Source organism: Salvelinus fontinalis, unplaced genomic scaffold, assembly GCF_029448725.1.
Source record: "Salvelinus fontinalis isolate EN_2023a unplaced genomic scaffold, ASM2944872v1 scaffold_0028, whole genome shotgun sequence".
NCBI classification, from domain to species: Eukaryota; Metazoa; Chordata; class Actinopteri; order Salmoniformes; family Salmonidae; genus Salvelinus; species Salvelinus fontinalis.
This window is the reverse complement of record NW_026600237.1, coordinates 796,907-813,374: the sequence shown is the minus strand read 5'-3', so window position 1 is coordinate 813,374 and position 16,468 is coordinate 796,907. Positions and strand designations below refer to the sequence as shown.

The window sequence follows — 16,468 nt, the reverse complement described above, 5'->3', positions numbered from 1 at the left end:
ACAGTAGGACAGACATGGACCATAGGGTGGTGTAGACAGTAGGACAGACATGGACCATAGGGTGGTGTAGACAGTAGGACAGACATGGACCATAGGGTGGTGTAGACAGTAGGACAGACATGGACCATAGGGTGGTGTAGACAGTAGGACAGACATGGACCACAGGGTGGGGTAGACAGTAGGACAGACATGGACCATAGGGTGGTGTAGACATGGACCACAGGGTGGTGGAGACATGGACCACAGGGTGGTGGAGACAGTAGGACAGACATGGACCATAGGGTGGTGTAGACATGGACCACAGGGTGGTGGAGACATGGACCACAGGGTGGTGGAGACAGTAGGACAGACATGGACCACAGGGTGGTGGAGACATGGACCACAGGGTGGTGGAGACATGGACCACAGGGTGGTGGAGACAGTAGGACAGACATGGACCACAGGGTGGTGGAGACATGGACCACAGGGTGGTGGAGACAGTAGGACAGACATGGACCATAGGGTGGTGTAGACAGTAGGACAGACATGGACCATAGGGTGGTGTAGAGAGTAGGACAGACATGGACCATAGAGTGGTGTAGACAGTAGGACAGACATGGACCATAGGGTGGTGTAGACAGTAGGACAGACATGGACCATAGGGTGGTGTAGACAGTAGGGCAGACATGGACCATAGGGTGGTGTAGACAGTAGGACTGACATGGACCATAGGGTGGTGGAGACAGTAGGACAGACATGGACCATTGGGTGGTGTAGACATGGACCATAGGGTGGTGTAGACAGTAGGACAGACATGGACCATAGGGTGGTGTAGACAGTAGGACAGACATGGACCATAGGGTGGTGTAGACAGTAGGACAGATATGGACCATAGGGTGGTGTAGACAGTAGGACAGACATGGACCATAGGGTGGTGTAGACAGTAGGACAGACATGGACCATAGGGTGGTGTAGACAGTAGGACTGACATGGACCATAGGGTGGTGGAGACAGTAGGACAGACATGGACCATAGGGTGGTGTAGACAGTAGGACAGATATGGACCATAGGGTGGTGTAGACAGTAGGACTGACATGGACCATAGGGTGGTGGAGACAGTAGGACAGACATGGACCATAGGGTGGTGTAGACAGTAGGACAGACATGGACCATAGGGTGGTGTAGACAGTAGGACAGATATGGACCATAGGGTGGTGTAGACAGTAGGACAGACATGGACCATAGGGTGGTGTAGACAGTAGGACTGACATGGACCATAGGGTGGTGGAGACAGTAGGACAGACATGGACCATAGGGTGGTGTAGACAGTAGGACAGATATGGAACATAGGGTGGTGTAGACAGTAGGACAGACATGGACCACAGGGTGGTGTAGACAGTAGGACAGACATGGACCATAGGGTGGTGTAGACAGTAGGACAGACATGGACCATAGGGTGGTGTAGACAGTAGGACAGATATGGACCATAGGGTGGTGGAGACAGTAGGACAGATATGGACCATAGGGTGGTGTAGACAGTAGGACAGATATGGACCATAGGGTGGGGGAGACAGTAAGACAGACATGGACCATAGGGTGGTGTAGACAGTAGGACAGACATGGACCATAGGGTGGTGTAGACAGTAGGACAGATATGGACCATAGGGTGGGGTAGACATGGACCATAGGGTGGTGGAGACAGTAGGACAGACATGGACCATAGGGTGGTGTAGACAGTAGGACAGACATGGACCATAGGGTGGTGGAGACAGTAGGACAGACATGGCCCATAGGGTGGTGTAGACAGTAGGACAGACATGGACCACAGGGTGGTGTAGACAGTAGGACAGACATGGACCATAGGGTGGTGTAGACAGTAGGACAGACATGGACCATAGGGTGGTGTAGACAGTAGGACAGACATGGACCATAGGGTGGTGTAGACAGTAGGACAGACATGGACCATAGGGTGGTGTAGACAGTAGGACAGACATGGACCATAGGGTGGTGTAGACAGTAGGACAGACATGGACCATAGGGTGGTGTAGACATGGACCATAGGGTGGGGTAGACAGTAGGACAGACATGGACCATAGGGTGGTGTAGACAGTAGGACAGACATGGACCATAGGGTGGTGTAGACAGTAGGACAGACATGGTCCATAGGGTGGTGTAGACATGGACCACAGGGTGGTGCAGACAGTAGGACAGACATGGACCATAGGGTGGTGTAGACAGTAGGACAGACATGGCCAATAGGGTGGTGGAGACAGTAGGGCAGACATGGACCATAGGGTCGTGGAGACAGTAGGACAGACATGGTCCATAGGGTGGTGGAGACAGTAGGACAGACATGGACCATAGGGTGGTGGAGACAGTAGGACAGACATGGACCATAGGGTGGTGGAGACAGTAGGACAGACATGGACCATAGGGTGGTGGAGACAGTAGGACAGACATGGACCATAGGGTGGTGGAGACAGTAGGACAGACATGGTCCATAGGGTGGTGGAGACAGTAGGACAGACATGGACCATAGGGTGGTGTAGACAGTAGGACAGACATGGACCATAGGGTGGTGGAGACAGTAGGACAGACATGGACCATAGGGTGGTGGAGACAGTAGGACAGACATGGACCATAGGGTGGTGGAGACAGTAGGACAGACATGGACCATAGGGTGGTGTAGACATGGACCATAGGGTGGTGGAGACAGTAGGACAGACATGGACCATAGGGTGGTGGAGACAGTAGGACAGACATGGACCATAGGGTGGTGGAGACAGTAGGACAGACATGGACCATAGGGTGGTGTAGACAGTAGGACAGACATGGACCATAGGGTGGTGGAGACAGTAGGACAGACATGGACCATAGGGTGGTGTAGACATGGACCATAGGGTGGTGTAGACATGGACCATAGGGTGGTGTAGACAGTAGGACAGACATGGACCATAGGGTGGTGTAGACATGGACCATAGGGTGGTGTAGACAGTAGGACAGACATGGACCATAGGGTGGTGTAGACATGGACCATAGGGTGGTGTAGACATGGACCATAGGGTGGTGTAGACAGTAGGACAGACATGGACCATAGGGTGGTGTAGACAGTAGGACAGACATGGACCATAGGGTGGTGTAGACATGGACCATAGGGTGGGGTAGACAGTAGGACAGACATGGACCATAGGGTGGTGGAGACAGTAGGACAGACATGGACCATAGGGTGGTGTAGACATGGACCATAGGGTGGTGTAGACAGTAGGACAGACATGGACCATAGGGTGGTGTAGACAGTAGGACAGACATGGACCATAGGGTGGTGTAGACAGTAGGACAGATATGGACCATAGGGTGGTGTAGACAGTAGGACAGACATGGACCATAGGGTGGTGTAGACAGTAGGACAGACATGGACCATAGGGTGGTGTAGACAGTAGGACTGACATGGACCATAGGGTGGTGGAGACAGTAGGACAGACATGGACCATAGGGTGGTGTAGACAGTAGGACAGATATGGACCATAGGGTGGTGTAGACAGTAGGACTGACATGGACCATAGGGTGGTGGAGACAGTAGGACAGACATGGACCATAGGGTGGTGTAGACAGTAGGACAGACATGGACCATAGGGTGGTGTAGACAGTAGGACAGATATGGACCATAGGGTGGTGTAGACAGTAGGACAGACATGGACCACAGGGTGGGGTAGACAGTAGGACAGACATGGACCATAGGGTGGTGTAGACATGGACCACAGGGTGGTGGAGACATGGACCACAGGGTGGTGGAGACAGTAGGACAGACATGGACCATAGGGTGGTGTAGACATGGACCACAGGGTGGTGGAGACATGGACCACAGGGTGGTGGAGACAGTAGGACAGACATGGACCACAGGGTGGTGGAGACATGGACCACAGGGTGGTGGAGACATGGACCACAGGGTGGTGGAGACAGTAGGACAGACATGGACCACAGGGTGGTGGAGACATGGACCACAGGGTGGTGGAGACAGTAGGACAGACATGGACCATAGGGTGGTGTAGACAGTAGGACAGACATGGACCATAGGGTGGTGTAGACAGTAGGACAGACATGGACCATAGAGTGGTGTAGACAGTAGGACAGACATGGACCATAGGGTGGTGTAGACAGTAGGACAGACATGGACCATAGGGTGGTGTAGACAGTAGGGCAGACATGGACCATAGGGTGGTGTAGACAGTAGGACTGACATGGACCATAGGGTGGTGGAGACAGTAGGACAGACATGGACCATAGGGTGGTGTAGACATGGACCATAGGGTGGTGTAGACAGTAGGACAGACATGGACCATAGGGTGGTGTAGACAGTAGGACAGACATGGACCATAGGGTGGTGTAGACAGTAGGACAGATATGGACCATAGGGTGGTGTAGACAGTAGGACAGACATGGACCATAGGGTGGTGTAGACAGTAGGACAGATATGGACCATAGGGTGGTGTAGACAGTAGGACAGACATGGACCATAGGGTGGTGTAGACAGTAGGACTGACATGGACCATAGGGTGGTGGAGACAGTAGGACAGACATGGACCATAGGGTGGTGTAGACAGTAGGACAGATATGGACCATAGGGTGGTGTAGACAGTAGGACAGACATGGACCACAGGGTGGTGTAGACAGTAGGACAGACATGGACCATAGGGTGGTGTAGACAGTAGGACAGATATGGACCATAGGGTGGTGGAGACAGTAGGACAGATATGGACCATAGGGTGGTGTAGACAGTAGGACAGATATGGACCATAGGGTGGGGGAGACAGTAAGACAGACATGGACCATAGGGTGGTGTAGACAGTAGGACAGACATGGACCATAGGGTGGTGTAGACAGTAGGACAGATATGGACCATAGGGTGGGGTAGACATGGACCATAGGGTGGTGTAGACAGTAGGACAGACATGGACCATAGGGTGGTGTAGACAGTAGGACAGACATGGACCATAGGGTGGTGGAGACAGTAGGACAGACATGGCCCATAGGGTGGTGTAGACAGTAGGACAGACATGGACCACAGGGTGGTGTAGACAGTAGGACAGACATGGACCATAGGGTGGTGTAGACAGTAGGACAGACATGGACCATAGGGTGGTGTAGACAGTAGGACAGATATGGACCATAGGGTGGTGTAGACAGTAGGACAGACATGGACCATAGGGTGGTGTAGACAGTAGGACAGACATGGTCCATAGGGTGGTGTAGACAGTAGGACAGACATGGACCATAGGGTGGTGGAGACAGTAGGACAGACATGGACCATAGGGTGGGGTAGACAGTAGGACAGACATGGACCATAGGGTGGTGTAGACAGTAGGACAGACATGGACCATAGGGTGGTGGAGACAGTAGGACAGACATGGACCATAGGGTGGTGCAGACAGTAGGACAGACATGGACCATAGGGTGGTGTAGACAGTAGGACAGACATGGACCATAGGGTGGTGGAGACAGTAGGGCAGACATGGACCATAGGGTGGTGGAGACAGTAGGACAGACATGGTCCATAGGGTGGTGGAGACAGTAGGACAGACATGGACCATAGGGTGGTGGAGACAGTAGGACAGACATGGACCATAGGGTGGTGTAGACAGTAGGACAGACATGGACCATAGGGTGGTGTAGACATGGACCATAGGGTGGTGTAGACAGTAGGACAGACATGGACCATAGGGTGGTGTAGACAGTAGGACAGACATGGACCATAGGGTGGTGTAGACAGTAGGACAGATATGGACCATAGGGTGGTGTAGACAGTAGGACAGACATGGACCATAGGGTGGTGTAGACAGTAGGACAGACATGGACCATAGGGTGGTGTAGACAGTAGGACAGACATGGACCATAGGGTGGTGTAGACAGTAGGACAGACATGGACCATAGGGTGGTGTAGACAGTATGACAGATATGGACCATAGGGTGGTGTAGACAGTAGGACAGACATGGACCATAGGGTGGTGTAGACAGTAGGACTGACATGGACCATAGGGTGGTGGAGACAGTAGGACAGACATGGACCATAGGGTGGTGTAGACAGTAGGACAGATATGGACCATAGGGTGGTGTAGACAGTAGGACAGACATGGACCACAGGGTGGTGTAGACAGTAGGACAGACATGGACCATAGGGTGGTGTAGACAGTAGGACAGATATGGACCATAGGGTGGTGGAGACAGTAGGACAGATATGGACCATAGGGTGGTGTAGACAGTAGGACAGATATGGACCATAGGGTGGGGGAGACAGTAAGACAGACATGGACCATAGGGTGGTGTAGACAGTAGGACAGACATGGACCATAGGGTGGTGTAGACAGTAGGACAGATATGGACCATAGGGTGGGGTAGACATGGACCATAGGGTGGTGTAGACATTAGGACAGACATGGACCATAGGGTGGTGTAGACAGTAGGACAGACATGGACCATAGGGTGGTGGAGACAGTAGGACAGACATGGCCCATAGGGTGGTGTAGACAGTAGGACAGACATGGACCACAGGGTGGTGTAGACAGTAGGACAGACATGGTCCATAGGGTGGTGTAGACATGGACCACAGGGTGGTGCAGACAGTAGGACAGACATGGACCATAGGGTGGTGTAGACAGTAGGACAGACATGGACCATAGGGTGGTGGAGACAGTAGGGCAGACATGGACCATAGGGTGGTGTAGACAGTAGGACAGACATGGACCATAGGGTGGTGTAGACAGTAGGACTGACATGGACCATAGGGTGGTGTAGACAGTAGGACAGACATGGACCATAGGGTGGTGTAGACAGTAGGACAGACATGGACCATAGGGTGGTGTAGACAGTAGGACAGACATGGACCATAGGGTGGTGTAGACAGTAGGACAGACATGGACCATAGGGTGGTGTAGACAGTAGGACAGACATGGACCATAGGGTGGTGTAGACAGTAGGACAGACATTGACCATTGGGTGTTGTAGACATGGACCATAGGGTGGTGTAGACAGTAGGACAGACATGGACCACAGGGTGGTGCAGACAGTAGGACAGACATGGACCATAGGGTGGTGGAGACAGTAGGACAGACATGGTCCATAGGGTGGTGGAGACAGTAGGACAGACATGGACCATAGGGTGGTGGAGACAGTAGGACAGACATGGACCACAGGGTGGTGTAGACAGTAGGACAGACATGGACCATAGGGTGGTGTAGACAGTAGGACAGATATGGACCATAGGGTGGTGGAGACAGTAGGACAGACATGGACCATAGGGTGGTGTAGACAGTAGGACAGACATGGACCATAGGGTGGTGTAGACAGTAGGACAGACATGGACCATAGGGTGGTGTAGACAGTAGGACTGACATGGACCATAGGGTGGTGTAGACAGTAGGACAGACATTGACCATTGGGTGTTGTAGACATGGACCATAGGGTGGTGTAGACAGTAGGACAGACATGGACCATAGGGTGGTGTAGACAGTAGGACAGACATGGACCATAGGGTGGTGTAGACAGTAGGGCAGACATGGACCACAGGGTGGTGTAGACAGTAGGACAGACATGGACCATAGGGTGGTGTAGACAGTAGGACAGATATGGACCATAGGGTGGTGTAGACAGTAGGACAGACATGGACCATAGGGTGGGGTAGACAGTAGGGCAGACATGGACCACAGGGTGGTGTAGACAGTAGGACAGACATGGACCATAGGGTGGTGTAGACAGTAGGACAGATATGGACCATAGGGTGGTGTAGACAGTAGGACAGACATGGGCCATAGGGTGGGGTAGACAGTAGGACAGACATGGACCATAGGGTGGTGGAGACAGTAGGACAGACATGGACCATAGGGTGGTGTAGACAGTAGGACAGACATGGACCATAGGGTGGTGTAGACAGTAGGACAGACATGGACCATAGGGTGGTGTAGACAGTAGGACAGACATGGTCCATAGGGTGGTGTAGACATGGACCATAGGGTGGTGTAGACAGTAGGACAGATATGGACCATAGGGTGGTGTAGACAGTAGGACAGATATGGACCATAGGGTGGGGGAGACAGTAAGACAGACATGGACCATAGGGTGGGGGAGACAGTATGACAGACATGGACCATAGGGTGGTGTAGACAGTAGGACAGATATGGACCACAGGGTGGTGTAGGACAGTAGGACAGACATGGACCATAGGGTGGTGTAGACAGTAGGACAGACATGGCCCATAGGGTGGTGTAGACAGTAGTACAGACATGGACCACAGGGTGGTGTAGACAGTAGGACAGACATGGCCCATAGGGTGGTGTAGACAGTAGGACAGACATGGACCATAGGGTGGTGTAGACAGTAGGACAAACATGGACCATAGGGTGGGGGAGACAGTAGGACAGACATGGACCATAGGGTGGTGTAGACAGTAGGACAGACATGGACCACAGGGTGGTGTAGACAGTAGGACAGACATGGACCACAGGGTGGTGTAGACAGTAGGACAGACATGGCCCATAGGGTGGTGGAGACAGTAGGACAGACATGGACCATAGGGTGGTGTAGACAGTAGGACAGACATGGACCATAGGGTGGTGGAGACAGTAGGACAGATATGGACCATAGGGTGGTGTAGACAGTAGGACTGACATGGACCATAGGGTGGTGGAGACAGTAGGACAGACATGGACCATAGGGTGGTGTAGACAGTAGGACAGATATGGACCATAGGGTGGTGGAGACAGTAGGACAGATATGGACCATAGGGTGGTGTAGACAGTAGGACTGACATGGACCATAGGGTGGTGGAGACAGTAGGACAGACATGGACCATAGGGTGGTGTAGACAGTAGGACAGATATGGACCATAGGGTGGTGGAGACAGTAGGACAGACATGGACCACAGGGTGGTGTAGACATGGACCATAGGGTGGTGTAGACATGGACCATAGGGTGGTGTAGACATGGACCATAGGGTGGTGTAGACATGGACCACAGGGTGGTGTAGACATGGACCATAGGGTGGTGTAGACATGGACCATAGGGTGGTGTAGACATGGACCATAGGGTGGTGTAGACAGTAGGACAGACATGGACCATAGGGTGGTGTAGACAGTAGGACAGACATGGACCATAGGGTGGTGTAGACAGTAGGACAGACATGGTCCATAGGGTGGTGGAGACATGGACCATAGGGTGGTGGAGACAGTAGGACAGACATGGACCATAGGGTGGTGGAGACAGTAGGACAGACATGGACCATAGGGTGGTGTAGACAGTAGGACAGACATGGACCATAGGGTGGTGTAGACAGTAGGACAGACATGGACCATAGGGTGGTGTAGACAGTAGGACAGATATGGCCCATAGGGTGGTGTAGACAGTAGGACAGACATGGACAATAAAAGGTGGTGTAGACAGTAGGACAGACATGGCCCATAGGGTGGTGTAGACAGTAGGACAGACATGGACCATATGGTGGGGGAGACAGTAGGACAGACATGGACCATAGGGTGGTGTAGACAGTAGGACAGACATGGCCCATAGGGGGGTGGAGACAGTAGGACAGACATGGACCATAGGGTGGTGGAGACAGTAGGACAGACATGGACCATAGGGTGGTGGAGACAGTAGGACAGACATGGTCCATAGGGTGGTGGAGACAGTAGGACAGACATTGACCATTGGGTGTTGTAGACATGGACCATAGGGTGGTGTAGACAGTAGGACAGACATGGACCATAGGGTGGTGTAGACAGTAGGACAGACATGGACCATAGGGTGGTGGAGACAGTAGGACAGACATGGACCATAGGGAAGTGGAAACAGTAGGACAGACATGGCCCATAGGGTGGTGTAGACAGTAGGACAGATATGGACCATAGGGTGGTGGAGACAGTAGGACAGACATGGACCATAGGGTGGTGTAGACAGTAGGACAGACATGGACCATAGGGTGGTGTAGACAGTAGGACAGACATGGACCATAGGGTGGTGTAGACAGTAGGACAGACATGGACCATAGGGTGGTGTAGACAGTAGGACAGACATGGACCATAGGGTGGTGTAGACAGTAGGACAGACATGGACTATAGGGTGGTGTAGACAGTAGGACAGACATGGACCATAGGGTGGTGTAGACAGTAGGACAGACATGGACCATAGGGTGGTGGAGACAGTAGGACAGACATGGACCATAGGGTGGGGTAGACAGTAGGGCAGACATGGACCATAGGGTGGGGTAGACAGTAGGACAGACATGGACCACAGGGTGGTGTAGACAGTAGGACAGACATGGACCATAGGGTGGTGTAGACAGTAGGACAGACATGGACCATAGGGTGGTGTAGACAGTAGGACAGACATGGACCATAGGGTGGTGTAGACAGTAGGACAGACATGGACCATAGGGTGGTGGAGACAGTAGGACAGACATGGACTATAGGGTGGTGTAGACGGTAGGACAGACATGGACCATAGGGTGGTGGAGACAGTAGGACAGACATGGACCATAGGGTGGTGTAGACAGTAGGACAGACATGGACCATAGGGTGGTGTAGACAGTAGGACAGATATGGACCATAGGGTGGTGGAGACAGTAGGACAGACATGGACCATAGGGTGGGGGAGACAGTAGGACAGACATGGACCATAGGGTGGTGGAGACAGTAGGACAGACATGGACCATAGGGTGGTGTAGACATGGACCACAGGGTGGTGTAGACATGGACCATAGGGTGGTGTAGACATGGACCATAGGGTGGTGTAGACATGGACCATAGGGTGGTGTAGACATGGACCATAGGGTGGTGTAGACATGGACCATAGGGTGGTGTAGACATGGACCATAGGGTGGTGTAGACAGTAGGACAGATATGGACCATAGGGTGGTGTAGACAGTAGGACAGATATGGACCATAGGGTGGTGTAGACAGTAGGACAGATATGGACCATAGGGTGGGGGAGACAGTAAGACAGACATGGACCATAGGGTGGGGGAGACAGTAGGACAGACATGGACCATAGGGTGGTGTAGACAGTAGGACAGATATGGACCACAGGGTGGTGTAGGACAGTAGGACAGACATGGACCATAGGGTGGTGTAGACAGTAGGACAGACATGGCCCATAGGGTGGTGTAGACAGTAGGACAGACATGGACCATTGGGTGGGGGAGACAGTAGGACAGACATGGACCACAGGGTGGTGTAGACAGTAGTACAGACATGGACCACAGGGTGGTGTAGACAGTAGGACAGACATGGACCATAGGGTGGTGTAGACAGTAGGACAAACATGGACCATAGGGTGGGGGAGACAGTAGGACAGACATGGACCATAGGGTGGTGTAGACAGTAGGACAGACATGGACCAAAGGGTGGTGTAGACAGTAGGACAGACATGGACCACAGGGTGGTGTAGACAGTAGGACAGACATGGGCCATAGGGTGGTGTAGACAGTAGGACAGACATGGCCCATAGGGTGGTGTAGACAGTAGGACAGACATGGACCATAGGGTGGTGTAGACAGTAGGACAGACATGGACCATAGGGTGGTGGAGACAGTAGGACAGACATGGACCATAGGGTGGTGGAGACAGTAGGACAGACATGGACCATAGGGTGGTGTAGACAGTAGGACAGATATGGACCATAGGGTGGTGGAGACAGTAGGACAGACATGGACCACAGGGTGGTGTAGACATGGACCATAGGGTGGTGTAGACATGGACCATAGGGTGGTGTAGACATGGACCATAGGGTGGTGTAGACATGGACCACAGGGTGGTGTAGACATGGACCATAGGGTGGTGTAGACATGGACCATAGGGTGGTGTAGACATGGACCATAGGGTGGTGTAGACAGTAGGACAGACATGGACCATAGGGTGGTGTAGACAGTAGGACAGACATGGACCATAGGGTGGTGTAGACAGTAGGACAGACATGGTCCATAGGGTGGTGGAGACATGGACCATAGGGTGGTGGAGACAGTAGGACAGACATGGACCATAGGGTGGTGGAGACAGTAGGACAGACATGGACCACCGGGTGGTGTAGACAGTAGGACAGACATGGACCATAGGGTGGTGTAGACAGTAGGACAGACATGGACCATAGGGTGGTGTAGACAGTAGGACAGATATGGCCCATAGGGTGGTGTAGACAGTAGGACAGACATGGACAATAAAAGGTGGTGTAGACAGTAGGACAGACATGGCCCATAGGGTGGTGTAGACAGTAGGACAGACATGGACCATATGGTGGGGGAGACAGTAGGACAGACATGGACCATAGGGTGGTGTAGACAGTAGGACAGACATGGCCCATAGGGTGGTGTAGACAGTAGGACAGACATGGCCCATAGGGTGGTGTAGACAGTAGGACAGACATGGACCACAGGGTGGTGTAGACAGTAGGACAGACATGGACCATAGGGTGGTGGAGACAGTAGGACAGACATGGACCATAGGGTGGTGGAGACAGTAGGACAGACATGGACCATAGGGTGGTGGAGACAGTAGGACAGACATGGACCATAGGGAAGTGGAAACAGTAGGACAGACATGGCCCATAGGGTGGTGTAGACAGTAGGACAGATATGGACCATAGGGTGGTGGAGACAGTAGGACAGACATGGACCATAGGGTGGTGTAGACAGTAGGACAGACATGGACCATAGGGTGGTGTAGACAGTAGGACAGACATGGACCATAGGGTGGTGTAGACAGTAGGACAGACATGGACCATAGGGTGGTGTAGACAGTAGGACAGACATGGACCATAGGGTGGTGTAGACAGTAGGACAGACATGGACTATAGGGTGGTGTAGACAGTAGGACAGACATGGACCATAGGGTGGTGTAGACAGTAGGACAGACATGGACCATAGGGTGGTGGAGACAGTAGGACAGACATGGACCATAGGGTGGGGTAGACAGTAGGGCAGACATGGACCATAGGGTGGGGTAGACAGTAGGACAGACATGGACAATAGGGTGGTGTAGACAGTAGGACAGACATGGACCATAGGGTGGTGTAGACAGTAGGACAGACATGGACCATAGGGTGGTGTAGACAGTAGGACAGACATGGACCATAGGGTGGTGTAGACAGTAGGACAGACATGGACTATAGGGTGGTGTAGACGGTAGGACAGACATGGACCATAGGGTGGTGGAGACAGTAGGACAGACATGGACCATAGGGTGGTGTAGACAGTAGGACAGACATGGACCATAGGGTGGTGTAGACAGTAGGACAGATATGGACCATAGGGTGGGGGAGACAGTAGGACAGACATGGACCATAGGGTGGTGTAGACAGTAGGACAGACATGGACCATAGGGTGGTGGAGACAGTAGGACAGACATGGACCATAGGGTGGGGGAGACAGTAGGACAGACATGGACCATAGGGTGGTGGAGACATTAGGACAGACATGGACCATAGGGTGGTGGAGACAGTAGGACAGACATGGACCATAGGGTGGTGTAGACATGGACCACAGGGTGGTGTAGACATGGACCATAGGGTGGTGTAGACATGGACCATAGGGTGGTGTAGACATGGACCACAGGGTGGTGTAGACATGGACCATAGGGTGGTGTAGACATGGACCATAGGGTGGTGTAGACATGGACCATAGGGTGGTGTAGACAGTAGGACAGACATGGAGCACAGGGTGGTGGAGACAGTGGGACAGACATGGACCATAGGGTGGTGTAGACAGTGGGACAGACATGGACCATAGGGTGGTGTAGACAGTAGGACAGATATGGACCATAGGGTGGTGTAGACAGTAGGACAGACATGGACCATAGGGTGGTGTAGACAGTAGGACAGACATGGACCATAGGGTGGTGTAGACAGTAGGACAGACATGGACCATAGGGTGGGGGAGACAGTAGGACAGACATGGACCACCGGGTGGTGGAGACAGTAGGACAGACATGGCTCACAGGGTGGTGTAGGACAGTCATTTTGAGAAGACAGTACAGACACTGACCTTCCCAGACCTCAAAGTCCTTGAAGGCCAGTTCAGAGCCTGAGCTGTCCAGGAGCACCTCTCCATTGTGGGTGAACATCATAGTGTGTTCGTTCAGATCGACCATACAGCCCACCACGTCACCTGGACCCCACGACCTGCCGAAGTGCTCGTTGCCCTGGTGCCACAGCTGGGCCTGGAACACACACAGGTATGTACAGTGTCTTCTGAAAGTATTCAGACCCCTTCCCTTTGACCCCCACATTTTGTTACATTACAGCTTTATTCAAAAATGTATTAAATAAATAAAAATCCTTATCAATCTACACACAATACCCCATAATGACATCACAATACCCCATAATGACATTACAATACCCCATAATGACATCACAATACCCCATAATGACATCACAATACCCCATAATGACAAAGTGAAAACAGGTTTAAAAAAAAAACTTAAATACCTTATTTACATAAGTATTCAGACCCTTTGCTATGAGACTCTAAATTGAGCTCAGGTGCATCCTGTTTCCATTGATCATCCTTGAGATGTTCCTACAACTTGATTGGAGTCCACCTGTGGTAAATTCAACTGATTGGACATGATTTGGAAAGGCACACACCTGTCTATATAAGGTCCCCAAGTTGACAGTGCAATACAATGGCCTTCATCATTCATCATCCACTTCACTGATTGAAGTGGATGTAACAGATGACGTCAATAAGAGATCATAGCTTTCACCTGGTCAGTCTAAGAGTCTAAGAGTTCCTAATGTTTCGTCCACTCAGTGTTACTACACTACTTTCCATGACAACACGTGTTACTACACTACGTTCCATGCCAACACATGTTACTACACTACGTTCCATGACAACACGTGTTACTACACTACTTTCCATGACAACACGTGTTACTACACTACCTTCCATGACAACACGTGTTACTACACTACTTTCCATGACAACACGTGTTACTACACTACTTTCCATGACAACACGTGTTACTACACTACTTTCCATGACAACACGTGTTACTACACTACTTTCCATGACAACACGTGTTACTACACTACTTTCCATGACAACACGTGTTACTACACTACGTTCCATGACAACACGTGTTACTACGCTACTTTCCATGACAACACGTGTTACTACACTACTTTCCATGACAACACGTGTTACTACACTACTTTCCATGACAACACGTGTTACTACACTACGTTCCATGACAACACGTTTTACTACACTACTTTCCATGACAACACGTGTTACTACACTACTTTCCATGACAACACGTGTTACTACACTACTTTCCATGACAACACGTGTTACTACACTACTTTCCATGACAACACGTGTTACTACACTACTTTCCATGACAACACGTGTTACTACACTACGTTCCATGACAACACGTGTTACTACACTACGTTCCATGACAACACGTGTTACTACACTACTTTCCATGACAATACGTGTTACTACACTACTTTCCATGACAACACGTGTTACTACACTACTTTCCATGACAACACGTGTTACTACACTACTTTCCATGACAACACGTGTTACTACGCTACTTTCCATGACAGCACGTGTTACTACGCTACTTTCCATGACAACACGTGTTACTACACTACTTTCCATGACAACACGTGTTACTACACTACTTTCCATGACAACACGTGTTACTACACTACTTTCCATGACAACACGTGTTACTACACTACGTTCCATGACAACACGTGTTACTACACTATGTTCCATGACAACACGTGTTACTACACTACTTTCCATGACAATACGTGTTACTACACTACTTTCCATGACAACACGTGTTACTACACTACTTTCCATGACAACACGTGTTACTACACTACTTTCCATGACAACACGTGTTACTACACTACTTTCCATGACAACACGTGTTACTACACTACGTTCCATGACAACACGTTTTACTACACTACTTTCCATGACAACACGTGTTACTACACTACTTTCCATGACAACACGTGTTACTACACTACTTTCCATGACAACACGTGTTACTACACTACTTTCCATGACAACACATGTTACTACACTACTTTCCATGACAACACGTGTTACTACACTACTTTCCATGACAACACGTGTTACTACACTACGTTCCATGACAACACGTGTTACTACACTATGTTCCATGACAACACGTGTTACTACACTACTTTCCATGACAATACGTGTTACTACACTACTTTCCATGACAACACGTGTTACTACACTACTTTCCATGACAACACGTGTTACTACACTACTTTCCATGACAACACGTGTTACTACGCTACTTTCCATGACAGCACGTGTTACTACGCTACTTTCCATGACAACACGTGTTACTACACTACTTTCCATGACAACACGTGTTACTACACTACTTTCCATGACAACACGTGTTACTACACTACTTTCCATGACAACACGTGTTACTACACTACGTTCCAT

General features: G+C 50.9%; 1 protein-coding gene across 1 annotated transcript in view; it reads right to left on the bottom strand.

Moving 5' to 3' along the window:
- Positions 1-16,468, bottom strand: part of LOC129842275 (ryanodine receptor 2-like) — a gene marked incomplete at its 3' end in the record, with an annotated part of 104,955 nt that overhangs the window by 29,759 nt on the left and 58,728 nt on the right. Inside the window, exon 13 of the mRNA XM_055910756.1 lies at positions 13,997-14,171. Coding sequence (XP_055766731.1) covers positions 13,997-14,171 — 175 coding nt within the window. The remainder of the gene's footprint in view (positions 1-13,996; positions 14,172-16,468) is intronic.